The sequence below is a fragment of the Ptychodera flava genome, chromosome 11, assembly GCF_041260155.1.
Source record: "Ptychodera flava strain L36383 chromosome 11, AS_Pfla_20210202, whole genome shotgun sequence".
NCBI classification, from domain to species: domain Eukaryota; kingdom Metazoa; phylum Hemichordata; class Enteropneusta; family Ptychoderidae; genus Ptychodera; species Ptychodera flava.
The window spans coordinates 19,828,302-19,855,469 of NC_091938.1; the positions used below are offsets into that span (position 1 = coordinate 19,828,302).

Here is a 27,168-nt window from a genome sequence, read left to right on the forward strand (position 1 = left end):
ATTCTTCAGTATTTATAAATCTTGACAAGAAAATTTAGTATGCAATGAGCCTCCCGTATGATAGTCTCGTGTTTGTTTCTCATTTCCATTTTCGCGCTCATCTTGTCTTTGTACTTATTATCATTATCAACATCATCATAAATTACTACCATGGTATGGGTTATTCAAGCTCGAGGAGTTGTGTTATCAAGCGAATTCTACTATTTAATTTGCGAAATCCCCCGGTTTCAAGGATCTGAATTCTCATCATATTTTGTACGTTGGTTGTTAATTACAATTATTACACGAGTTCATACCGATTGCCAAGCACTCCTTTGGACAAAGATTCTGGCATCCAACCCATCACAAATTGCAACAGAATTTTTTCTTCAGAATGCATTTTGGAGAGATACCAAGAACAAAGTTTACCGGAATCAACGCTTGAAAAATGTCTTATTTCAAATGTATCTTTGCCATGTGATTCAAGTAACTTTTGTACAGATGAGAAAAAACATAGCTCTGCGTATTTGGTAATTGTCTGAAATACTAATTGTATTTAAGGTTTGATTGGTGGCACTATGGGAGGTTACAGTGTTCGTTTCCGTCGGGCGTCATTTTATGAGTGCGGCACCCATTTATTATTTAACCTGTTAAAACGCGTAGGTATGGTCCAAACCAGCAAGCAGTTACATACATGTCCTTCAGTTAGCACATTTATACGAACCAACTTTGGTTTGAAAATAAAATCATGAAATAGTGCATTAAATTCGCAATTGAGGCATAAAGTACATATCATGCCAGCTGAGCACGTAAAAGTGTTGGAGCCAACCAAAGTTGCAGTTAGGCCTATTGGGAAAACGACAGGACAATATGTTTTAGCCTGTTTGCCTTGAAATTAAAACATAATTTATTCAGACTTAATCAATTAGGGGTTGCGTTTACTTGTTTATTATTTGGAATAAGAAAGTAGTACAAATGCCATTAAGGCCACACTGCTAAATTAACACAGTCGGCTATAACAATAATGATCAAGATTCTTTGAGTGAAAAATTAGCTCCATGCTGCAATAAAGTCATGGTTAAACTTAGTAATATAAAATGACAATAAAAGTAACATGGGGCTTGTATTATTACTTCAATATTTATATAAGTTTGTCCAATAATATTAAAGGTAACCTATATGTTATATTTTTACCATGATATTTTCATTGTGTCACACCTTAAAAGTAACCCATATATTGTATTTTTACCGTGGTATTTTATCAATTTGCTTACCTGGATGCTCATTACTATGCAAAACATATGAAATTATGTAAATGTTACCGTTGATACAAATTTTGCTGCAGGAGTGTGAGCTGTGCTGCCCGGGCGTGAATTATAGAAACACTTGTATGTTCAAGTGCCTATCGTGGAACGGGGCATTTTCTTAATCAAGGCAATCTAAGCACCTCTACCAATCTTAAAATTTGGCAACATGGTCAACCCCGCTGTTAGAGAACAAAACAACATAAAAGTATGTTTAGTATATATGCTAATGTTGTTCGCTTTCAGTATATGATTACTAATTCGTTCTATGAAGAAAATACATATTAAGCGACACATGAAGACTTACTTGGTCATTATATGCGATAGACAACTTTTCTGACCTTTGGGACAAAATGGAACAATTATTCATTTTCATTAAATATCACACATGATACGTCGGTAATATCATTTGAAATGCAGATTTTGAGGTCATATCTGGCTATAAGGCACGGGAAATAGTAAGACTCAAATGGACTTTGGTTAAAAAAGAGAGTGAGTTGAGTATAGGAGACCTGGGTGCCCGTGCCACGTATATGAAGGTTTTGCAATTCCAATCTAACACATTTGTTAGCGCAAAACTCATCATGTCATTGCTATAGTATGTGATGCCCCGCAGACTCTTAGCTGTAGTGCTAACCTATCGGTGGAATAAAAATCTTTGATTCAGAGATCCATGAATGCATGTGCGATACGAAATGTACAGACTCTGACCAACAGCTGAGCAAGCGGATTTCTTTCTTCCGACTCCAAGAAAACTCACACAAGATGAGTTGTCTTAATGCAAAGATGACTATACTTCTACTTCCACCATGATGATAAATATTTTAAATATTGCAAATTTAACAAATATTTTTCAGCACAATATGTCAACGGAATATTCACAATATACCAATCTCAAACCTCTAACCCTTTCACTTTATTGACAGTGGATCTCTGAGGTTAGTTTTTGAAACAAGGTATTACAGAGTCAGTTTTACTGACAAAGCAGACTCCAAACATTTATCAAACTATACACAGAATGATATACAAGACGAAAAGTCAATCTGACGATGTGATTCAAGTGGCAACTCAGCAATAGTATCGCTGGTCCGCCATGACCGTCCACATTTTAAATATTTTCAACATTTTTGTCTACGTCATTCGGGACCACCGCAATATTTGATGACATAGTCAACTGGTTGAAATCGACACTCAAATAGAGGTCCTGTTTGTACTTAAGGGTCCTAAGATACATGAAAGAAGCTTTGTGTTCGACGGTTCTGATGCCGAGATAGCTGAAAACTCTGCTGATCCCCTGCCGATGGGCAACATCAATTGTCGCCCTGGCTTCCGCTTCAGCTTGCTGGCGTATCAGGGACGCATGCGACGAGCCGTTTTCTCTTATTTCTTCTGCTTGGTTCAATATGATTTGCACCTGCATGGGAAAATTATCACAATGATGCAATTGTATTCATACTGCTTGAGAGCTAACCGTTGCAAATGATGACAACTTTCAGTAAAACCTCAAATTACTCAAGGAGAATGTATCATAATTTAAGAACGGTAGTCCTTTGTTTCAATGCGTTTCTAAGTTTCATATAATAGATGCGCTAATTCATATTTATTTTCTCTATATATTTTATCGTCATTATATTTTGATTATGGAACATAGAAATTCCTCTGCTCTTTGTCAAGTGTTAGCTAATTTTGCCTGAATCGGTGAAATCCGACCAAAATAAAAGTAAACCAATCTACCGTATTTGAAGCCACAGACTCTTAACTTCAGTTGTGTTCATATAATTTCAACGCCATTTTTGTTTTTCTTGGTTTTGTGCTTAGTACACATAGAACAAGTACCATATACAAACTGCAGCCTTACCTCCCTCTCTATCTCCTTCTCTACCACCGCAACTTCTTGGTCGTACACTGCGCCTTTTGCACGTACTTCGCTTTTCGCGTTGGACAGGTTCTCAGTTGTCAGTGTTGGGCTCAGGTCGACGCGTAGTAACTGCATGTATTTGACATACATGAACATTCCTTTTCGCTCCTCGCTACAGAAATCGTATCGTCTGCAGTCTGTACGACAGCCTGTCAAGAAAGATTGAAAACATGCCAGTATGAGCAGCTCCAGACTTTTAACCAAAAACGTGTACTGCGCATGTCATTGCGACGCTTCTAGCCTAAGCCTCAGACCAACAAAAATTTGTGTGCGGGTCTGAGTTCTAACGCTGTCACTTTTTGACATCCTTATAATTTTTTTTCACACTGTCGACAACGCCTTGAGTTCAAAATTTTATCAATGGTGAAATTGTTGCCATTTCATAATTAAAGCGCAGAGGGGTAACGTTATATATGAAAATTCGGTGCAACTTAAATCAATCAGATCAACACTGGTGAGCATGATTTTGCATATCTCAGCATAAATATTCTTCAAATACATAACATGGTTTTGAAATAACATGTCGTTGTAAGTCAAGATGATGATAGGAGATGATCAAAAGTCTTATCTGTAGCAATCTTGAGTAAATTCAATAAATAGCTGTGCAAACAAATGGAACAAAGGAGGTTAATCTGAACTTCTTTTGCCAGTGTAAGACAATATGATATCGAATACGTTCGAGAATGTCCCCTCAAAAATTTTAATCAAACTTTCGCATTAAAGTGGAATACATCCTAATCGACAAGTTAACAAGAAAAGCCAGATAACAATTTAAGAAAGTGAACAAACCCAGTCAGTTTTTAATCTAACAATAAATGAGATATCTGTGAGCCACATGCAGTGATGATTTCATCTGAAGGTTTGATAATCTCGCTTTTTGATGTCCTCACTTACCTTCCGATAACAGTATGCAGTCCTTCTCACAACATTCTCCGCCAAGTTCTATCTGGAGGGCATCCTTCAGTTTGCTTTCAGCGACGTCTCTCTCCAACCAGAACTCGGAGGAGTGGATTTCTGTCGCCGCTTTCAGTATGGCGTCTCTCGCCCTTGCGTATAATGTAGGAGTATACCCTTTCGAGTATTTCCTATGGAGCAAAGCCGCTTCGTCCTCTCTTATAAAGTACTGGAACGAAATATAGAGTTTCAGCTGAAACAGGAAAAAAAAACGAAGATTATGTCACTGTGAACAAAAGCCCTCCAATAACATTTGAAATAGCATTGATTATGTGCTGAAAATGGAAACGAAGAAACAAGTTAAAATACTGTTGTTGTTAGATCTGAAGATACGTCGCTTTCTTCGCGTCTTCCTCGCAGCAGCAGAACGAGCGACTACTTCAATCGAATGTCGAGTTTATCGATGTCAAGGTGGTGCTACGTAGCCGAGTTCCACAACAAAACAGTGAAAGAGAATTTAAAGGGGCTGGTATTTGTCAGCGTTATCTCTAAACAATTGTCAAAGCCAACAAACATTAACGCGAGAACCAACGATTGAGGGCTACAAGCTGCAACAACAGCCACGCCATACAACACTGACAAAGTTTGTCCACAATTCAAGCAGCAGTGTCCGATGTATTTAGGGATGGACCATTATATCTTACGAGGGGGTGGTCAAAAACAGAAAAAATATTTTCAAAGCAAAAACTTAGGAAAAAAATCTTCAGACTAGTTTGAAAATTAAAAAAATCAGAACGCAAAAAGAAGTGATAAAGCTGACAGTTTACTTAGAAAAAAAAAATTAGCATATCATGACTCACTTGGAAAAAAAATCAAAAATTTACAATGGAAAAAAATATTCGCAATCCGATTGTTACCACCCCCACCTCCCAAGATCTAAATGTACGTCCCTTAGTAACACGCCTGCAACCGTGAATTCAAAGCCAAAGTCTTAATTTCTGGATGCTTTGAGGGTGAGACAAGCCAATCAGGTGCTATCGCAATGCTTCTGGTGATATCCGCCAAAATTTACTTACTTCTTCGCTGTCCTGTGTGAAGACTGTCAGATTTTTGATCAACACATTTTGAGCAAAGGAGGGGTACTTGATGAAAGCGTAGTCGATTCCGATGTAGTGGCGTCCCTCCGTGTACAGCTCGTGGGTGTACACTTTGCCAGTCGATCTCTGTCTGGTGAAACCAAACTGAAACCAAACATATCAAACGAAGAAGTTTCATCATGTCTGTCGATGAAACAGTCGGCATACAGTAAATATAACATCATTCAGATATCGTATGGTGTTCAGTAAAAACATGAAAGCAAACCGTGAACTTGTATAAACTACGAAGAAGATACCTAGTTGACCCTCAAAATTGCTAATTTGTTTTAAACCTTGTCGTACTGATCATTTTCTTCGCTCTTCGACTGTTACATACATTTTAGAGTATTTTCAACGCTTTGAACTTGCGATGCAAAAGAGAGCATGGCAACTGTCGTCATTAAAATAAATCAATTTCAAAGTAAACGATTTGTTCTGATAGCAAACATGCAAAGCTTTTGCTTACACGATAAATCTACCATAGCGATTGACAGAACTGTGAGCACCAAGTGTAGTTTGCAACAATTCTTATACCCTCCATTAAAGGGAGGGGGGTTGTCAGAACTGCGCTCAAATGTCGGAAGGGACGCACGCGACCAATTGCAATGTAAACACTTTATCCAAGGTATGCAGGCGTTTTGTGAAAGTTAATACATGTTTGTCACAATGTACATCGTAAAAGTTAAATGTTACAGCCATGTTGTTGTGATGCAGTTAGATTTCGTGCATGAAATACTTTGTTTGTAAACAAGGAAGTCTCACGGGCGCAGTTCCGACGACCTCCTCCCTTTAAAGGGAAAAAGTCGGCCATTTTGCATGAATTTTGTTTCATATGAGATACTACTTATAAATTGTTTGACATGTCGAAAGACACTGAATGAATTGGTGACCATGGATATATTCGACCCCGATTTAAGACACGATCAATGAAACCATCGCGAAAATGAATTAATGGTTATGACCATTAATTCATGGTTTCGTCTATCGTGTCTAAACCCGGGGTCGAATATATGACTGGTCACACATTCGTTCAGTATCTTTCGACATGTCAAACAATATAACTATTATCTCGCATCAAACAAAATTCATGAAAAATGGCCGACTTTGTCCATTTAAGTGAAATTCAACCTCATCTGATTATTTTCACGTTTAATATCAATTTGTCGTCGTGTTGCAAACTGCTAAAATATTAATATGCCAAATGTTTTGTCTGTCTTCATATTTTTTGGAAAAGAATTTAAATATGTATTTTTTAGGATAAAACAATGGAAACATCACCAAATTTACAGCTACTGTCCCCATAACAATGACATGATGAAACACCCTGGGTGTAACACATGTCCAAGTCGGTGCTTGTTATTTGTCATGACGACAACAATGTGACAAATGATAGACGTGATAATGGATACAAACAATGCATCGTTTTGTGTCGTGAAAGTGGAATGGCTCACCAGATTCGCGCCTTTTTCAGGTTTTGTGTGTGCGCGCTATCAGTTTCAGCATAGATAGTCGACCGTACAGTGGAAACTATCGTCTCTGTTTCAGGCTCAAGTTTATGTCTGGACATGCCCGCGCCCTCAACGGTTAATGCGCGCCAAGCGCCAGTAGTGCATGGCACATACACTCAGGTCACACCAGGGTATTGCATTGCAACATGCGGGCATACTAGTCACCTTAAGTGAAGTATGATATCATTGTCAACTATTGTCGCATTTATATATGTAAATAAGTTGAAATGTATTATGGAATAAATTGACATCAAAATATCAAATAATATCTCTTCAACAATAGATATATAAAATTGCTGGTAGCTTTAGTCAACAAAACCCGCGGAAACACCGTACATGTCATAAAGGCATAAAGAATTATACTTTCACCGATCTAGATTATGAACAGTAACATTGGCGCAGTTATTTGTCAATATGACAGCAGTATTTGGGTTCTATATTAGATTATTTTGCAGTCTAGCAAGACCGATTTGCAGAATTTTGAAACATTTTAACTACAGTCGCCCGGCACAGTCCCCCACCTCCTCCTGGTGGACGGGCTGTGTTTTAACGAATATAAATCGCGTGGAGTCATCAATGTGTCTGGCAATGATAACGGTGATTGACATCTCTCATTGATGCAGCTGTTTAACCCAACATATTAAGAGAAAGATAAGTTATAATTTACGCAACCGTTTAGAGGATGTTGTTGTTGTTGTTGTTGTTTGTGCTGATGCTGATGCTACCGTTGCTGTTGTGTTTTGCTGGTTATATTACTGACGTACGATGATAAAGACGAAATTCACGAGACTTTTCGTTGCAAGATTGCTGTAAGGAAACCATCTGAACCATATTTGAAGTACGCCATCCTCCCAAGTTGTAAGCAGGGTTTGCATACTACCCTTTGTTCGAAATACCATATCCATGCATAGACCTATGTGACGTTTAACAACAGTTTGACTTCATAGAACCTGTGTACGAGAGTTTGGATACCTTCCACTGTGTAGCCGACTACTTACCAACTTTATTGCGTATTTTTATACCGAATTAAAGTCGAATTTATGAAATAGATGTTGCAGTCTCATTTTGACCGGTCAAACATCATAGTGTGATGTCATGAAGCACAAGTCAAGTACAGAACAAGAAAACGACTCGTACCCGCAGATACTTCCTATCAATAACTACAAAATTAAAAATATATATATAAAATAAACAAACGGGTGATGGTCAATTAAGAGCGCCATCATACTTTGATATACTGCCTATAGCTGTTTATAACCTATAGCTGTATATATATGTATATGCCTATAGCTGTTTATAACCTAGCAGCACTTTTACGAAATACCATGGTTTGAGGTGTGAATTGTATAGCGTATGAATTCCTCGCAATATTTGATAAAACCCTGGTTTAACGTCCGCTTGTCAAAATTGTTCTGCTCCTACAAGCGGCACATACACGCCATCATGAGGAACATTTCTACATCTATCGGTGAAATTTTGCTACGTTTATATATTTACACAGACAGGTTCAAAACCAAAGGGCAATGACAAACACTTTACAAGCACATGCATATATTATGTCATAAACAACGCATAATACACCACAGACAGTGTTGTCCTATTTCTACTGTGCACACAATAAGCTTGCATTCCTACAGATTTAGCGCACGCTGTAAGCGATGGATTAAACAGTCGCGATGCTCGTGGTAATCCAGCGAATACTGTGGACTGTTTTATGTGCGAGAGATTTTAAATGTATATTTGTAGGACAAACCTCAGACCATCTCTCACTGTAAACAGAATTGAAACTTACAAAATATTTACCGGATCGAGACATTTCAGAGGATTTGTAATCTAAACAATAACCTTCAATCCTATGCCTAGCTCTGTAAACACATCAAAGTACATGACCTCCGCGTTACACCCAATCGTTCGATGGGGAGGTCATCCTGTCCGTTCTAAATATAGGAAATTAAAACGACAGTTGGGCGAGAATCGTTTGGTTGATGAACCGTCAAGCGTCAACAGCATGGCCACCGAAGGTGATCATGTGACCTCAAAATATACCATCACAAAAAGCCTGAGATGAACTGCTACCTGTCTATAAAAACAGCGTTTTACGACCGGTTTAAATTTAACTTACAGGACAACGCCCAATCACCAACATCAAAGCTCCATCGATACTTTTCACTAATCAACACTCTCACAATTAAAGAATATCTTAAATTTTGCCTAATCCTCTTCACCTGGTCTCCATGGTAACTGATGATACATTCAGTGAAAATATAACAATGGGCGATAAAATTTGGAAGCAACATAATAGCCGTAAACAATATATCAGTTACACTCCTGCAAATATTAGTATCATTTCACCGTGTACGACTGTATGCCGGATTTTCGTCGCCGTTTCCGCTTAATAGATAGTTTTGATGGACAAGTGGCCCTTACCTCATAGTAGTTAATGTATCCGTAACCGAGAGGTACGAATAAAACGATTAAAACCACAGTAACAGCTACTGCGATGATAACACCCTTCACCCAGGTCTCCATGTGTATAGCCGTCTGTTCTGGACGGTAATTGATTTCCTGACGTCACTGAAATGAGAGTTGGTGTCTATTTTTGGGCGTTTCAAAAAACAAACACATACGCTGTATTGCGCTGTGCGCGTGGAAACCAGGTGATTACATCGATGCAGAGTCGAACACGCATCGCTGCAGCGGGAGATTATACGATACTCTTGCTCAGTATTGAAGAGACGGGAATGGTTTTAAAAAACCATCATTTATTATACATTAATATTGAAAAACTAACAATGAGTTTTACCAAAATTAAATATTTTATTTAATTTTAACGCGTAGTAGGAAAATATTGACACCTATGGAACACTTACTATAAATGATACACTAATTTCTGAAGTAACCTGTTCTTCTTTTGTTGGGGTTACTATTGACAAATGTTTTTCATGGAAACAGCAAATTTCTACTGTCAAGTCCAAAATTAGTAAGTTAGGCCTACAAGAGTTTGTTTGCCTTTGCGTTCTGTTGTACCATGATCTATTCTAGTCACGTATATAACTCTATAGTTCGTCCACGTGTTATATTAATCATTCTTACTCAACCAGACAAAATGTTAGAAATGATCTTATAATCACCAAAATCAAACATAGATTGGGTCAATTTACCTTCACATTTGCAGGAGCAAAACTATGGAACAGTATACCATTAAATATTAGAGATATTAATTGCAGGTCACATTTTAAGCGGGAGTACAAATATTTTCTGAAAACTGAAAGTTAATCACACAGACAGCATCTTAGTTATGCGTACATGTGCTTGTAATAGTTGAGGTGATTTGAAAGATTGAACTACACAGTTTGCCTAGTGATATGTTCTATTTAATAAAATGTATAGTTACGGGGTTGGACAAGATTATTTGCTAGTCAACTATTTTCAACCCCTTTTCCAAATGATTGTATTATTACACTGTACTGGATTCTGTAATCACTTCCAATATACAGTTAGATCGACTTCTGATGCACTTCGATTGATTGGTAACATCAACAAGTTTGCCCCAGACAAGCATCCTCAGATCATCAACAGCCTCGTCAGCATTGAAGAAGAACTCAAGAAAGCAATCGCGAATCGTCATCACACAGCCAGACAGCAGACACTTGATAGGTGTTTCAGATGAACTCTTAACTCCAAAATATGAAGTCTTATTTCTTCGATGATTTTTTCATGTTAGAGATTATTACTGGACGTAATAGGCAACTGCATTTTACACTTTACGCAATTTATGAGGTGAGTTTTACAATGTACACTTCCTTTCCTTTTATTTACTTATCTTTGTATCTTTTTTCAATTCAACAATAATAACAGTAATAAAAAGCGAACGAAAAGGGGGGTTTTATTGCGTTGTTTATACGTGTACATGTACGTTAAATTATGTGAGTGCAGTGAGTGTACGTTACATTGTTTGGCATTGAAGGTAGGTCTACGTTGCGGTAACGAGACATATCCGATCATGAATATTAATGATTTTACAAACACGGACATCTGTAAATAACGGACAGTGAGGCTATTCCCAATGGTGTCCGTAATTGACAGTTTCACTGTATATAAAGAATTCAATTCAAAAATTCATTAAATGAAATGCCATTGATTAATGTTTCGGGAGTATGAAATTGAATTCGTTTAGAACGGCGTCAAGCTAAGAATCCTAGAAAGTTTGGAATCAAAAAGAGAGAAATTTAGACAAATTACATGAAAATCAACTGAAAATCGAATCAGACACAGAAACTTCCGTAATTTCCTAGAAAACGAAATGACTTGCTCGATGGGGATCAGAAATTGTATGCAAATGTTTGATTTGCATATAATTGCGTATTGAACGCGGTTAAAGGTACATCTTTTGCAAGTTTACCATTCCGTCAACACATCCTAAAAGTTCTGGTCAATACAGTTAACTAAAATAATACAACAACTCTGTTCCTCTGAAGGAATACTGATGGAATATCGCGATGAAATACATTTTGAATCTAAAGAGTGTAGTAGTACTGATTTGCTCTAATCTTCGACGTGAAGCTGTTGGATGAAAAAACAGACCGCTGAGATGAGCGTTAAATATACGCATGGACGAATATGAACGCCTGATGAAATCTCTACTCCCAAGTTGAAGTTCAGCTCCACAGTGTTGTACAGGCCAGCTGGCACCGTTAATGCTTTTCGCTGGGACGTATAACCATTTGCCGAGGCCTGTGAAGATACGAAAATGCATGTCAATTAATACTGCAAAGTACTATATATACGTCAGTCTGTCATACACCTTTCAGGGTCAATAATGTCTCTGTCCTTTTCAGCTATCATTTCAATTTTCAACGGGACTTCAACATAAAAATTCGTTTTATTACAGATTGTTTTCGGTTTTCAAAGTCAGTAAATATATATCAGCTTCGTGTTTAAGTTTTACTAAGACCACTTTTATAAGAAGAAGAATTTCCCGAATTTTCGTCTGACACAATTCAGTTAGACTCACCTCTATTTCATATTGGCCAGGAAGCAATATCCTGAAGTATTCTCCATCTAAAGTCGTGTTAACACTTTCACCGCGGGAGGGCGCATTCTGCGCCAACGGCCAGACTGCGGGAGGCGCGTAAACGCGCCAAAACGTACGCGTTTATATGCGTTCGATATACGTTGGCTGGTCCCCGCCTCAGTGACAAGCACGTGAGACGCAGTGATCAGCGAATCGATATACGTAGGCTTTGTCTGATCTACATCATGTTTGTTGACTATTTCCTCAAGCCTAGCGTAGCGTACGAGGTGGAGGTCAAACCTAAATGAGCATGCGCGCCAAATTTGTAAACAAATGCCGCCATACTCGGTCATTTCTCCGCCGTAATTTTTAAGGATCGTGTTGTTTTTCTGTTAGAGGTATTTAAAAATGGCGACGCGGGCACAGTTTAACACTGACTAAGCCCCTGAGCGTGTTTTTTTTCTAGACAGTGATAGTGGCATTGTCACTGATCGTGAAACTGAACTCGACGGAGATAGCGGAGTCAAATTTCAAATGACAACTCTAGGCCTAATACCGAACTTGAATATGTTCCCGAACCAGTTGAGCAAAGTCAGAGATTGCAAGCAAGACAGAAGGTAGGGCAGCTGAGCATGCTGAGAGAAAAGTGCGAAAAAGGGTCGGTGACCGACGTCACAAACGTTGATGGGTATCCTGTTGATGTTGTACGACATCAATCTATCAATGACAATTACACATCGGACTAGCTACCAGTATATAAGCTTATATATGATATAGCTTTCTTGTGAATGTCAGATGATACCTGTTGTTCGAAGATGAACATGTAATAAGTATGCATATTAACCTCATTTATGTCAAAGATGTTTTACAGTATGTGTTCCCCTACTGTATTTGAGTTAATAAAACGTCAGTAGTAATTTTTAAAGCTTTACACTGAAAAAATACATTTATATATTGAAATAAACAAAAATGCAACATGTTTTGAATTCTTTTTGTAAAATCTAATATGGCCGCCATGATCACGTGACCTTCTAGGTGTGTCATATGACCTTTTTCTTCACTTTTATGATGCTCTGTCATATTGCATCACTCACTGAAAAAATTATCCCGAATACTCTTAATTACAAAGATACAGCTCATGCATTTAAAATCAATATTTATAAGGCCATTTATCCGTAGAAAACTACGCACAGGAACGCATGTATAAAAATTTATTACGCAGTGAAAGTTTAAAATAGTTACTGCGACCGATGACAGAAACTCTGGCCCTTGGAAGTGGATTGCCGTTTTCGTCAAGTACCAGACCCTTAACACCTGTGAAATATGGAAGGTAAAGCTAAACAATGGACATATATTGTACTCTCTCTCTCTCTCTCTCTCTCTCTCTCTCTCTCTCTCTCTCTCTCTCTCTCTCTCTCTCTCTCTCTCTCTCTCTCTCTCTCTCTCCATAGTGCTGTTTACCCTGTACGATGTACTATTTTGAAATATTTCAATACTGAATTCCAGACTGATACATACATACCCTGGTGGACCTGTTCGAGATATTTCATCATGGAAATTTTATTTTGGTTCCAATAATCTTCAAGTAGAGACTCCCTAGGGTACTTGCAGCAACTTATTTCAAATGTAATCTCCATACATCCGTGATATACGTAATTGTAATCCTGCATTCCTCCTGTAGGTATAGCCAATCATAAAGTTTTGTTATGATGATGATGAAGAAGAAGAAGAAGATGATGATGATGATGATGATGATGATGATGATGATGATGATGACAACGACGACGACGATTGTGCTCGTTGTTGTTGTTGTTGTTGTTGTTGTGTTGTTGTTGTTTATTGTATATAATACCAAAGTAGAGTTTTATTTGCATGAGAACGATAAATCAAATTTACACTTCCGAGACTCTGGGCATGTCAAATCACAACGACGATGTTGTATTCTGTTTCCATTTTGGCAAACTAGTCTAGTTTAATAAATTTTGTTGAGTACAGGTATTTACACTCTTAGTTTTTTACAGTGCTTTTCTAATCTGCTTCTTTTGTGGAGTCAGTTTAATGCTTGTTTTCGCCGTCATGGTTTTTTTTTTGTTTTTTGGGGTTTTTTTGTGGAAATCGAATATCTAATCAAATCGAATATTTAATTTTGCCCCAAAGAATTAACACGAAAATACAGGCCATATTGAATTGGTAAAATTTATAATAAGTAGTTCGTTTCTCTATCATCAAAATTTGAACAGTGACCCCCACATTTTCATTCGCGATTTTGAAATAGCATTGTTTATTGTTTATTGTTTCTGTCAGGAAAGGTGGAGCAAAAACTTAAAGTCTTTCAGTTTCCAGACACGGACTACCATGAAGGTCTGCCTTAAAAGTTATAGATACGTTATACCTTCATTGAAGAGTACAGGGTTTCTATGGAACGTACGTAGCAATAGATCCTGAGCACGGTCACTCCACCGTGTCCTGAAGCGAGATTGTTCTCCTTTATCGGGATGATGTCAATGGAACTTAAGAAAGTGTTCATTTGGTAAGATTTTTAATTTTATTATAATAAGTAGAGCATCTCCGAATTCACGAAACAAAATAAGTTAACAAACTACTAATACACTGTATTACATTACGTATGACTGTTCGACCACGTGTGTTTAACTTAGATGAGCCATTGGCTCGTGATAGGATATTTAATGGCCTTTTCCTTTCGGATTTATTATTTAAATCCATGAACTGGCTGACTGAGCGTCGAAAACCATGCAATAAATGTTATATCTCACGCGACGAGTTACGTCAGAAGCCTACCTGTCAGGGTGTACCAATCAGCTCCATTGGTAATTCCATCTTCAAAACCAGCAAACTCATCATAATCATAACTATAATCATAATAATCATAGACGTCCGTGCATTTGTTGACGGTAATGTTGTACATATTGCCATGCTGTAATGAGTACACCTTAGCGAGATGTATAAAGACGTCATCATCGGGTGATAAACTGTACTGGGCAGGTTCCTCAGCTTTATCTTCTGTAAGTCAAACATTTTATCGCGTTGCAACTTATTTCAAAGATGGGTTATCACAGAAATTAGAAAAAGGTATAATTAAAGTAGAGGAACTGTTTACCCTGCTTAAAATGGTTTCTTCATTTTGCAAAAACTTGTTTAATTACACAAATACTGATCGCGTTTCGTTTGAAACGATAACGGGCCATGAAAAATTTGAGAGTCTGAACATGTATCTCCGAGGCGCATTCTACTTTAAATGTATACTGTCACCTGTTCCAATTTTGACACAGTTACCATGGAAAGAGAAAATCTGACCAATCATAGATTTTAAGCGGGTGGCCACTTTTTAAAAATAGCGCCCTCACATGGGTATTTTGAATACCAAGGAACGCCCCTTTGACCATATATGGGCATACTTAGATTACAGGTGACATCATAAGACTATCTACCGCCGGTGGTAGATTGTCTAATGATGTTATTTTTGCTCTTGTTTGGGACCTATTTTTCTGTTACACCCGAGTTCCTACCTTAGAGTTTCATTTATACATTGTCATCAATCGACACTGAAACTTGTTTACATTGACAAAGTCCAGATTTTTACCGAACATTCTTGTACCTTGGACGTGATGTTCATGAAGATTTGCTATTTGAAGATCTCATACTATGGAGGTGTGATCATTAATATTATAAAAGCCAACTGTGGCAAAGCAGTGAGTCACCTTGGCCGACTAGCAGCCTGAGGAAAGGGCTCACCTGGTGTCAGGTTATCATACGGATAGTTAGCAACTAGAGCGCCGCCATGAAAATTTCCAGAGAGAACGAACGGTACAATTTCCAGCCAGGACTTGATTGCAGCTGTTTCGACTTGAATTGGATCCTCGTTTATTTCGAACATGTCAGGGAAATTGCGGTTCAAGTCATAGTTCTCGTTGTTATATCTGTAAAAAAAATCAGTTCGTATAAAATCCACATAACGTACACTACAAGTACGCAGAATCCAAGATTGCAAAGCGGAGATTGGTGAATGTTGATTTTTTCTGGAACAACTTATCAATGTACTCTTGCATCGGCCGAACGGAGAAATTCGGCAGATGCTGAGCATTATCGAGAATTGGACAACTCCAGTACAAGGCGTGGCAATGGATTTGAGCATCTTTAAAACCAGATAGCAATGTTCCCGAGTTCCTGGAGCAATGTCGATGCAGTTGCTATCGATACTATGCGTCTTTGATTAGCTTCTGTACTTCAAGAAAGCGGAAATCCTGCATGCTATTCATTTTTCGAGTCATTAAATATCACCCGACGTTTTGTAGACTTCGTATACAAATTATGAAATTTTTGCAATTAACAAATGGTTTGTAATCATCTCAAACGATGCAATACCTTCCGATAAGTCCTGTACAATTGCCCTCGAAGGCCACTTCAAAACCATCTGGGTTCATGTCTGGTAGGAGATGAACCCTGGTGTTGTCAAGGAAACGAGTGACATCATCATCCACGCCATAGTTAGATAGCAAATATTCAGCGAAATGGAGTAATATTTCACGTCCGACAACCTGAAGGTGCGAAAAAGATAAATTTGCCCACTAAATGTTGGCTGAAAATTTAGGGTGCAAACGTGATCGTACAACATTCGTTACTCAGCTGTGCGATAAACCGACTTTCGTTGATTAATTTTTGAAGAGTCCATTAGGAATATATATATATATATATATATATATATATATATATATATATATATATATATATATATATATATATATATATATATATATATATATATATATATATATATATAGGATATATATATATATATATTATATATATATATATATATATATAATATATATATATATATATATATATATATATATATATATAACTCAGAAACTGTATGCGAAACACTCATTTCTTTAATGGGTTGGCTGCAAAACCACCAGCTATAGGCTGTAGGAAAATCATACTCTCTCCGACTTACCTCATTGCCGTGTATGTTACCAACATATTTCACCTCTGGGCGCAGTACTTCATGCTTCCAAGCATCTCTGCCGGAAATAGCCAAAACCCAAAGTTTGAGACCTGCAAATGAAAAACGTCTATGGTAACAACGGTAGCTTCTTTCGAAAGCTTGTCTCTTTAAAACTGCTGAATACATTTGAGGGGTAAAACCTAGTGTCGGCGCGGAAAATGATCACACATTATATATTACCAAGCAACAGATTATGACGTCTGATTCTTATAGCTATTATCATTATGAAACGAACAACTACTTGTTTTGGCTGCGTCAGTTTGTTGTTTCATCCATTGATTCGTATATTAGTTTTCAGTAAATGTTATCGATTCTCCAGTCTTTTCATTTGATTCTGTGTTATAGAACGAACACGCCCTCATACGTAAAAGTAATTCTGTCAGAGACAAGCACTGTTGCATCAATCTTCAATCACAGAAAAAGAATTCTACACTCTAAATATAGGATATGTTTCATTATAACAGTTTTCATGAGACTGCCATTTACAATAGATGTTGATGTTTTGCAAGTTTTTTTTCTCCTGGGAACATAACCATATTAAACATTTGAAGGCAGATTTCATTTCATAATTATTATAGCGTTAATTTTATTTGATTAGTTTTTATAATGATAACTGACTTCATCTGGCAAATCAAGCCGCAGACGAAATGTTTTCTCCCTACCTTTCACACTTCGTCCGATGCTGTACAGGTCAGAGATGTCATAGTATTTCTCATGGAGCGCCACCAGTGTAGACGATAAGTCGTCGTGATCGTGGTAAACGAATTGCACGTCTGGTTCTCCGAGAACGCCGGTGTCAAAGGTCAACAAAGCCGACAGAGCACAGAGACAAAATATGTGACTCATAAAAAACCTGCAATCATAAATGAACAGTATCCATAACTTTGATTTGCTGATTCGTAAGTGTGACTCCTTGTCTGCGCAGCCAGGAACTGTTACATTACAGAGTTTAATAGCTATGAAACGTTTATAACCAAATTCTATACCAGCAACAGAAAGGCTTGAAATCGTGCATGTAGTTAGACACGATACACTCACATACACAGAAAAATAAAAGTAAAAGGCCAAACAGAGCAGTTCAAAACAGGTAGAAAACGACGATTAATGATTAAGAGAACATATGTAAATCATTATTGTGATGTGTAAAATGATAAGGATATATTGACTTTGATAATATGTAATTCTCTTTTGGTTCTTAGAAATCAGCAGTATTTGTTTCCTTTTGATGATTAAAACATAACCAATGATGCAGTGATTGTATAAACCATAACATCTATGGAGTGAGGGTGGGATACAACATACTAGTACTAGGTGAAAGTAGTGAAAAGTAAAATCTCCAGGCTTGGAGATTTTGAAAAAAACAAACAAAATGTCTTAACATGACTCGACGGCGAGTGTGGAAAGGGTCTTTTATGGCCTCCTGACCTTCACCCTGCAAAGTTCAGCCAATTTACAGTCACGTTACATCTGACGCAATCAAAGACAGAAATATGTCATGCTCTGTTCTATTGACGTGGCAGAGCAATACATCACAAATTCGATCCTGATAAACTTTCCCAGCCGTATAAACGATCGTCATCCGATGTGAGGAAATATGAAGATTCTTCCGCCCGTTTTTGGTGAGTCGGATTTGAAAACAGCTAGCATGTCGAAACTTGGGAGCTAGGTCAAGTGATCCGAAAGATCATAAAAGGGGTTAAAGTTCATAAACGAATATGCTGAAATAAGAGCGCGTACCTGCGATAGCTAATGTGAATTTATGCTCTGTCGCTTTGACACTTTGAGGTGATTTCCTTTTCAACTTTTAAAGGGCCCGAAGTTGTTACTTTTTAATGTTTCTTTTCACAATTGTTTTTATGTCATTTGTAAGCCTTTGTTTTACACCAGAAATATCCATTATCTATTTTGTAAAAACATCGTCTACACAATCATGTAAAAAGCCACTGTCCGGACCAAAATTCACCAACATTTGAATTACAGTCCAAACCAGAATTAACCTGACAATCTGAATAATGTGTATGTCAACATGCTTTGGGGAGTAGAACAAGAAACTGTAGTTGACAACAAAACTAGTGAGAAACAACGTCAACAATTAAAGCTACAATCCCTTTAAAGAAACCATCTGAATACATGTAGTTGAAACAATACCACTGAGTTTGCCCTTTCTTATAAGATAGTTGTATGTGTGGTGCGTAACCTTATTCACGATGAATTCTGCTGTGAACTTAATTAATCAAGTGTAAATTATGGACTACATTATTGGCCTCTGCCTCTTTCAAGTTGAAAAAAGTTGAACGAGCTCCTTGAAAAAAATTTTACTTTTGGTGAGTGGCAGTACCTTTCTTTTCATCTGTTTTTTTTTATCCTGGTGTGCAATAAACCTCTTGCAGAAGGTAATTAAAGAAAGACCTTAACAAAACCACTTGGGAAAATTTATGAGAAGAAATTTATGAGAAGACATTTTGTGAAGATTGTTTGCGGCAGTGAAAAAGTCCAAAGTACCATTTTGCAGTTAGAGGTTACAGACGGCAAGTGAGGGTATTTGGTTGCTAATATAAATCCTCCGGGGTGAAGGTCCACATACATACATAGGTTCGCAACCACATACCCGAGCGCAAAGTATATTATCTCATTATAATATGCCAAAGTTAAATACAAGTGGACAAATGTGGGACCGAAATTGGAGCGAGGGTTCAGGAGCACAGCCTCAACACAAACTCTACAGAACGTTTCAGAACGCGCGCGCGTTCACAATTGATTAAATACAATTACGGTAATACAACGCATCGATATTGCGATTACATACGAACTTGCAGGATTTTACTTGAAAAAAACGCTCAAAAAAACTTTAAAAAATTATGTTGTTGTTACATCGCCGTCGCTGCTTATAGTATACAAACTCTTCATTTGTTGGTCCATCGAGCTGCACCAGACTAAAATTTAACAATCTACATCAATCTCAAGCCGTACACTTGCTCGACATTATGGCGCGTTGAGCCCTTAGGCTGGAGTTCGAACTTTGCGAGAGCTCAAAAATGTAACGCAACCCGCAAGTCTTCTTGTTGAGAATATAAACCCAAGCTCTGGCCAATCAGATTGCCCTATTCCAGCTAAGCATATTAGAATCTGACATAAATGACATAGTCAGAAAATTAATATTATCATGCATCTTTCACCTTTATCGCTACAAAATATAATCAGGCCATATATTTGAAAATAGTTCAATCGTGGATATTGTGGAAAATTGCTGGCGTAACGTAGTAATAATCAAATTCTGATGAGCCACACTAAGCACATAATTGAAGTACGCCTTGCCTGTAATGTGATGGTAACAACCAAGTCAAATACTGGAAATGTCTCTGTGAACTGATTTACGGTAGATTTGCAATCGACATGTCGAGTGCACTCAGACTATATAGGTGAACTAGATACGAGTTGCACTCGACAGACCTTTGTAGGCTGAACGGCTCAAATGATCACGAGATACGATTAACACGAAGTAAGTGTCGCTAACACTATGTCAGTCGCAATATATGCTTCTTCTACGAGATGAGATTTTGGTCTTTAAGACATAGTATCAGTGTCGCCTCTTAGCCCGTATGATAGTAAGTATCTTGAAAAAAGTGAAAGTGATTTTCAATCCGCCGCCCAGGATCAGTCAGAAGATACCTTTCGGAACTCAGACATAAAATTCCCTTTTCATTTAATGAAAAGGGAACACCTGTATCCCTGGTTGACTGTAAATTGCAAGCTTATGACCATCATTTTGACTGATTTCAGACAAAACATCTTGACAATGGAGCTTACCTTGATGCCATATCGCAACCAAGTCACTGGATAGGTGTTGAAATCTACTCGCTCAGTTGTTTTTGCACAGATTCGAGTAATGCGTCAGATGTAGCACTACCGTATGTGTAAGCTGGCTGCAGGGGGAAGGGGGCAGTGTGGGCACGTGTGATGCAATCTTCTTTAAATTTATAGATTCGGGCGGAGCACACCGACTCGCGGATTATAGATAAGTCAAAGGGGGTATGCCTGCCCTTCCATCCCTTTATTTAATTTGGTAAACCGGCCTTTATATTAGCATTTGCACGTTTTATCTTGTATAAACGTACTTGAACCATAACATCGAACCATTACATGAACACCATGGACTCAGCAATGTCCCGAGCGCCTATGGGTAGGAAGCCCATTATTTTAGGAGCGACGGGGGAAATTTACTCGCTTAGCTATTATCTACTTATTTAAAGCCCCAATAATGCTAACTTTCGATGATTTTTTCATTATTTTTATTTTATACATCAATTGCAACTTCTTCTATTCCCAAAAGAATGTTGAAACACCCACTATTTAGCTTGTCAACTTTCGCTCAAATGTGTAAAATGCATTTATATTGTTTACATAATTTTGAATTCTAGTCCGGACAAGAAGTCACTTTTAAACAATAACAATGCAGTTTACAATCATATGGGCTGAGTTGACAAGCTGGATACTGTGTATATCAACATTCTTTGGGGAGAAGAACAAGGAATTATGGTTCACATTCAAAATAAAAATGGTGAAATTACCATCAACAGTTAGCATTACTGGGTTTTAAAGCCAGAGTACACATACATATATGTTACAAACTTCAAATTTAATAATTTTTGCTATCTCCAATTGTTCGCTTTCCAAACATGATTTGTAACATTTTGACCCATAATATACTCTATTTACATGATACAGCATCGGTAAAACTACTCTTCTACGCATGTGTGACTCAAATCAATGTATTAGCTGATACAAAATCACACAGCGACTTCAGTTAACTCCTCGGAATAGGATTTATCAAGTCTATGCATATTTGTTCAGAGTGTGGACGATTTATCCCTCACGTGTGAAATGTTATAGCATGGTCACACTGCAGCGACCTTTTTTTTGCATTTTTTATGATAGACAGAACGGCGCCTATGGTTGGACCATGTAGAAAACAAACAGACAAAATAGAACTACTATGAACTACACCCCCTCATGATGTCGTTGTCTGCTCATCGTGATCCGAAGAAGTCTTCAATTTGAATTTGAGCATCCGGGTATTTTCCAAATTGGAAAATGAGATTGAACGCTGGCCTTGACTAAGTGTGTAAACAATGGCGTGACAAGGGGTTGATAAAGTTACAGTCCATGTAAATGGCAAATGGCAATTGTTAACATGATGGAAGACGCTTTTTGCGATTTGGTAAATCACTCTGATTACATGAAGCAAATAATTCGAAATAAGGACGCTGAAAACCTTACAACTATACACTACAAGTGATGTGAGCTCATCATTTTCAAATCGGGCTGTAAATTTAGCATATTCACCAGGGCACCTGTCTGAGCATGCGCGATCCCACTGGAAACGTCTCATGTGTGCTATAGGGTTGCACGGGTAATACACTAACTGAAATCATAGACCCCTCGAGTTTTCTCGCAGCAACATTGGTCAGAAAGAGACCTTAGCCTGCTTTTTCACAAGACACGTTAATAATCCAATTCTGAACCGCAGTCCCTCTACCAAAATGTGACTGAACGATTTTGAAATCAAAATTATACCTTATAAATCGTTGAAACTGTGGTCAAGCGCCAACACTTCTGAATGTATGTAGATGGTGAATTTCGTTCAACTTTCCTTGTCGCTTTTTACAGAATCGCGGTCAGGACCAGCATTATCAATAACGTCATTATTACTGAGCGACAGATCGATGGTGAGACGGCAACCCCGTCGTCCCTTAGTTATAAAGCGATGAAGTTTTTCCTTCGAGATTCTTCTATTTCACGGCGCGTGTGAATAGGATCACTTGAAAAAGAGATAACAGTGCATATTAATGATCATGTAATTCATGGTTTATAAAGTGTTAGCGAAAAAATGTGTCAAACGCTTTATACAGTTGATGTCTTGAGCGATCCTTAAACTACAAGTCAGAATGAACAATCCTATACGGTAGGATAATAATTTCTGTGCGCGATACTCGCGTCAAGTGTCGAAGAGACGGGAATGTTTTGTAAAATTCATTATCTATTATGCATTAATATGATAATAACAATCATTGAATAAAATATAATTAATTAATGTTTCAGATGTATGAAATTCAAAACGTCTGGACATCAGCATAAGGCTAAGAAAGTATGGAATAGAAAATAGAGAAATTTAGTCAACTATACAAAAATCATATCAACATCGAATTATAAAATGAAACTTCTGTTTTGTTTTGTTTTTTGAAAGTGAGATGAAATCGGAAATTGTATGTAAATATTTCATTTGCATACAATTGGGTATTATGCGGGGTTGAAGGTCCATCTTTTGCAAGTTTACCATCCCGTCAACACATCCTAAAAGTTCTGGTCAATTCAGTTAACTAAAATAATACAACAACTCTGTTCCTCTGAAGGAATACGGATTGAATATCGCGATGAACTACATTTTAAATCTAAGGAGTGTAGCGTCTGTTGGCTCTAATCTTCGACGTGAAGCTGTTGGATGAACAAACAGACCGCTGAGATAAGCGTCAAATGTATGCTTGGACGAATATGAAAACCTGATGAAATTTCTATTCCCAAGTTGAAGTTCAGCTCCACAGTGTTGTACAGGCCAGCTGGCACCGTTAATGCTTTTCTTTGGGACGTATAACCATTTGCCGAGGCCTGTGAAAATACGAAAATGCATTTCAATTAATACTGCAAAGTACGCCAGTCTCGCCATAGACCCTCGAGGGTACACTATGAGGAAAATTGGGAAGGCAGCATATCGGGTAGAGCACCGGTTTCAGTTTCGAATGTAAGTAAATTCATTTGTGACGGTTTGCGAGATGAAACAGCGTGTTGTAATACCAAACACTCAGATTGTCAACATGTGATGTAAACGTGTCTTGCTATGGAACGCCGTAGCTGTCATAAATGCATTTTAAGCATATTATCTTTTCCAATTTCAGAACATGATTCGCATTTTCATAATATGCTAGGCATTACTCCCACGTCACTACGCATTGAGATGAACATTTTGACATTTCCAATAACGTTATTGGCATTCGATAAATCATGTTAGGCATTTGCAATACGTTTGTACGCATCCAGTTAATCATGCTAGGCATTACTCTTACGGCATTAAGCATTGAGATGGTCATGTAAGGCATTTGCAATGACATTATTCGCATTCAGTTAATCATGTTAAGCATTTGCAAAAACATCATTCGCATTTAGTTGATTATGTTTGGCATTTTAAGCAACATCATTTGCATTTAGTTAATTATGATAGGCATTCACAATAGCTTTGTAGGCATTCAGTTATTTATATTGACATTTTCATAAATGTTACAGAAAATTTAGTTTACTGTTAAATGCATTCAGTTTGTTATTTTAGGCATTTCAAACACTGATATAACCATTTTTTAAAAATTGTAAGCATTTTTATTACTGTTACATACTTGTGACTGATTTTTGAGGCATTTATTTGGTCATTTTACGAACATTTAACAATTTGATAGGCTTTTAATTATTATTTTACCACTTTACAAACGTTGGAGTCATGTAAGTAATGATTTTAAGAACCAGCGAGATTTTTAAGGCGTTTCATCTATTATGACAGGTATTTGTAATAATGTAAAAGTTACTATAGACACTTCGGCATTTATCTTAGGCATTAACAATACAGGCCTTGGCAATAGCTTTGCATACAAGTATGACATCATGGTTGGTATTTTTAACATTCCGTTGAAGTATCTTTTTTCAAGGAGGGATGACCTCTAACCTCAAATGATTCTATTTTCCGAGTGACCTCTGAACCAAAATGAGTCATTCGCGAAAAATGATCAGATCAACTAACAAAAACGTATGAAATATCTTCTTTTCGGCTTTCACATGGTTGACACTTTATTTTGTGACAGGAATCACCTCATGTAAGTCACATGAAAAGAATATAAATTATTTTCCAACAATGCATTGCTTTCACAGCAAGTGTAAGCTCACTGTACTGACCTAGAACTGAACTGATACTAATATCTATTCAAAATGAAGACGATGGCGGAGATTCTTGCCTCTCATAACCTTGGGGACGTAATTGATACTTTTGAGGGACATCTTGTGGTATCTCGATCTCGACCTTGTGGTATACAAGGTCAACGACATAACAGTGAGAAAATACTGGACATAAGAACACACACGAAAACCACAGATACGTTTCAATTCCTACATAGAACATCATGCCATCCAAAATCTACCTTTAAAGGCCGATCAAAGGCGAAACACTGAGGTACATCAGAACTTGCAACAATGAGAATGACTTTAGTGCTAAAGTCAATTCATTCAATGCAAGATACTTGAACGTGGCTACAAACAGGATGAAATCTCTAGAATTACATAACAAACAAAGTTCGCCACCAGAATTACGCAATTACAACACCAGTGCAGCGAACAGAAAACAGAACGAAAAACACACTTGTGTTCACAACAAGATATAGCCCATACATAAAGACAAAAGCTATCAAACTAGCTCTGTGTGAAAACTGGGATCACATAGAAAAGGACGAAACATTAAGGAATTTATTTCCTAAACAACCGATCATCGCTTATAAAGAAATACGAACATAAGCGACACACTGATTAAGGCTAAAAACCATTGCATTAGAAACAAGTCAATGAACGAACGAACACATTACGATCCAAACATAAGCATTCTGGCTTCACTGCTAGAAGCACAGGAGATCAACAATATCGACATGACATAAAACAAAAAAGATATACACATATCTTAGGGAGCCGTCATTATTTACGGCCTGGGGGGGTCGGAGGAATTGCTTTCGAAACTCCAAATTTTCGAGTAACCCCCCTGCCAACCATGACGTGTTTGAGTAACCCCCCTCTCTGCTACAGAAAATTTGAGTGACCCCCCTCCCCCCCCCAAAAAAAAAAATTGGGAAAGTTAAATATCTATACAGTAAAATGGATTGCTGCTGCGACAGGCCCTGTACAGACCCTGATTAAACCCTGTGGTATAGGTTTTTGTCGGAAGGAGGTTCCAATTGCTGTGCAGGGGCTGATGTACAGGTCTGTATCCAGTGCTCTGGTGACATGCAGTTATTCTGTAGGATTTTTTTCAAGAGGGGGAAGATGTGGTGCGAAAGCACCACAAGAGACCGCATAAGCGGTCGCGGGGGGGAGGTCAGGAGGGGGTGTCCCCCCTCCTGCCATTGGAGCTTTTGAAAAATAGAGTTTAAAATGGTGTTATTTGGTGGCACTTGGGGAGTATTTTTTTCGTATAAAAAACTCAAAGGAAAATAAATCTGAGACAGTATTCCAAAACTTATATTTCAGTTCACTGATTTCAACTATATTTTTTGAAACCGAAAAAATGGCGACAGACATACATTTATTCACATTTATTATTTATTATTATTTTCCTGCAATAAAAGATGGGTTTGTTGTCAAGGCATTCAACTGGTTTTAAACTTTATAGCATCAGAATAAGCTTGCTTTACACATTTTCCCCTATCGGTGACCTATACAATGTAGAATACAGAAAGCAGACGTTTCTCATTAATGATCAGGCAAGTATATCAATCTTTAATCATGAAATACTGAAAAATGTACTCAGTACTAGCCTCTAACAGAAGGCTTGTCACGTCGAATAGCTGATCATTCTCGTCTGAAGATCACAATAAAGTGAAACACATAGTGTAATGAGATTTTAGTTTCTACTTGAAACCACCTGTATTATGATTTATATATATATATATATATATATATATATATATATATATATATATATATATATATATATATATATATATATATATATATATATATATATATATATATAAGTGTGTGTGTGTGTGTGTACACAAATACCGGGTATGAATATACATATCTTTACTATTATTGTTGTATTAATTCGTAACTCCACTAAATGCTTTAATACATGTCAACAAAATTGAGTAGCCCCCCTTTTCTTGTTCTCCACTTTTGAGCAACCCCCCCTTGTAGCTTTCGATTTTTTGAGTGACCCCCCCTCAGATTCCTCCGACCCCCCCAGGCCATAAATAATGACCTTAGGCGACTGAGGAAGAGACCGCTCTGGTTTCGAAACGTGGGGATAAAAAAAAAGAGTCACCGCTGTCAAGGACACATCTGACTACGCCCACGACTCGTTTGTTACTAGTAATTTCCACACTAACAGCCAAAACACAACTCAGACACTAAACACACCAAAGCACATACAAGACGAGATGGCTGATGTGTGAAGCCACTTTCCCTTTATTACACGGCGGCGTCACCTTCACTTTCCTGTGTTTCTGCTTGAATATACGCCTGGCATAACTGTTTAAGACGTAGCTGGAGACCCATTGTGCCAACTCCCAGTCGCATGAGTTGGCC

General features: G+C 37.6%; 3 protein-coding genes across 3 annotated transcripts in view; 1 reads left to right on the plus strand and 2 right to left on the minus strand.

The window, feature by feature from the left end:
- Window positions 1–27,168, plus strand: part of LOC139143758 (puromycin-sensitive aminopeptidase-like) — a 539,468-nt gene that overhangs the window by 47,666 nt on the left and 464,634 nt on the right. The gene's annotated exons all lie outside the window — the stretch shown is intronic.
- On the minus strand, window positions 912–9,393 carry LOC139143760 (uncharacterized). Its single transcript, XM_070714305.1, has 5 exons — window positions 9,167–9,393; window positions 5,172–5,336; window positions 4,096–4,348; window positions 3,142–3,350; window positions 912–2,697 (listed from the first exon to the last, which is right to left on the minus strand). The coding sequence occupies exons 1-5, from the start codon at window positions 9,266–9,268 to the stop codon at window positions 2,392–2,394; spliced, it is 1,035 nt and encodes a 344-aa protein (XP_070570406.1). The 5' UTR covers window positions 9,269–9,393; the 3' UTR covers window positions 912–2,391.
- LOC139144400 (carboxypeptidase D-like) overlaps window positions 14,536–27,168 on the minus strand; it is a 40,271-nt gene continuing 27,638 nt past the window's right edge. Inside the window, exons 17-22 of the mRNA XM_070715102.1 lie at window positions 23,261–23,445; window positions 17,445–17,635; window positions 16,732–16,832; window positions 16,137–16,309; window positions 15,507–15,691; window positions 14,536–14,774 (exon numbers count right to left, since the gene is read on the minus strand). Of these exons, the coding sequence (XP_070571203.1) occupies window positions 14,536–14,774; window positions 15,507–15,691; window positions 16,137–16,309; window positions 16,732–16,832; window positions 17,445–17,635; window positions 23,261–23,445 (1,074 nt within the window). The remainder of the gene's footprint in view (window positions 14,775–15,506; window positions 15,692–16,136; window positions 16,310–16,731; window positions 16,833–17,444; window positions 17,636–23,260; window positions 23,446–27,168) is intronic.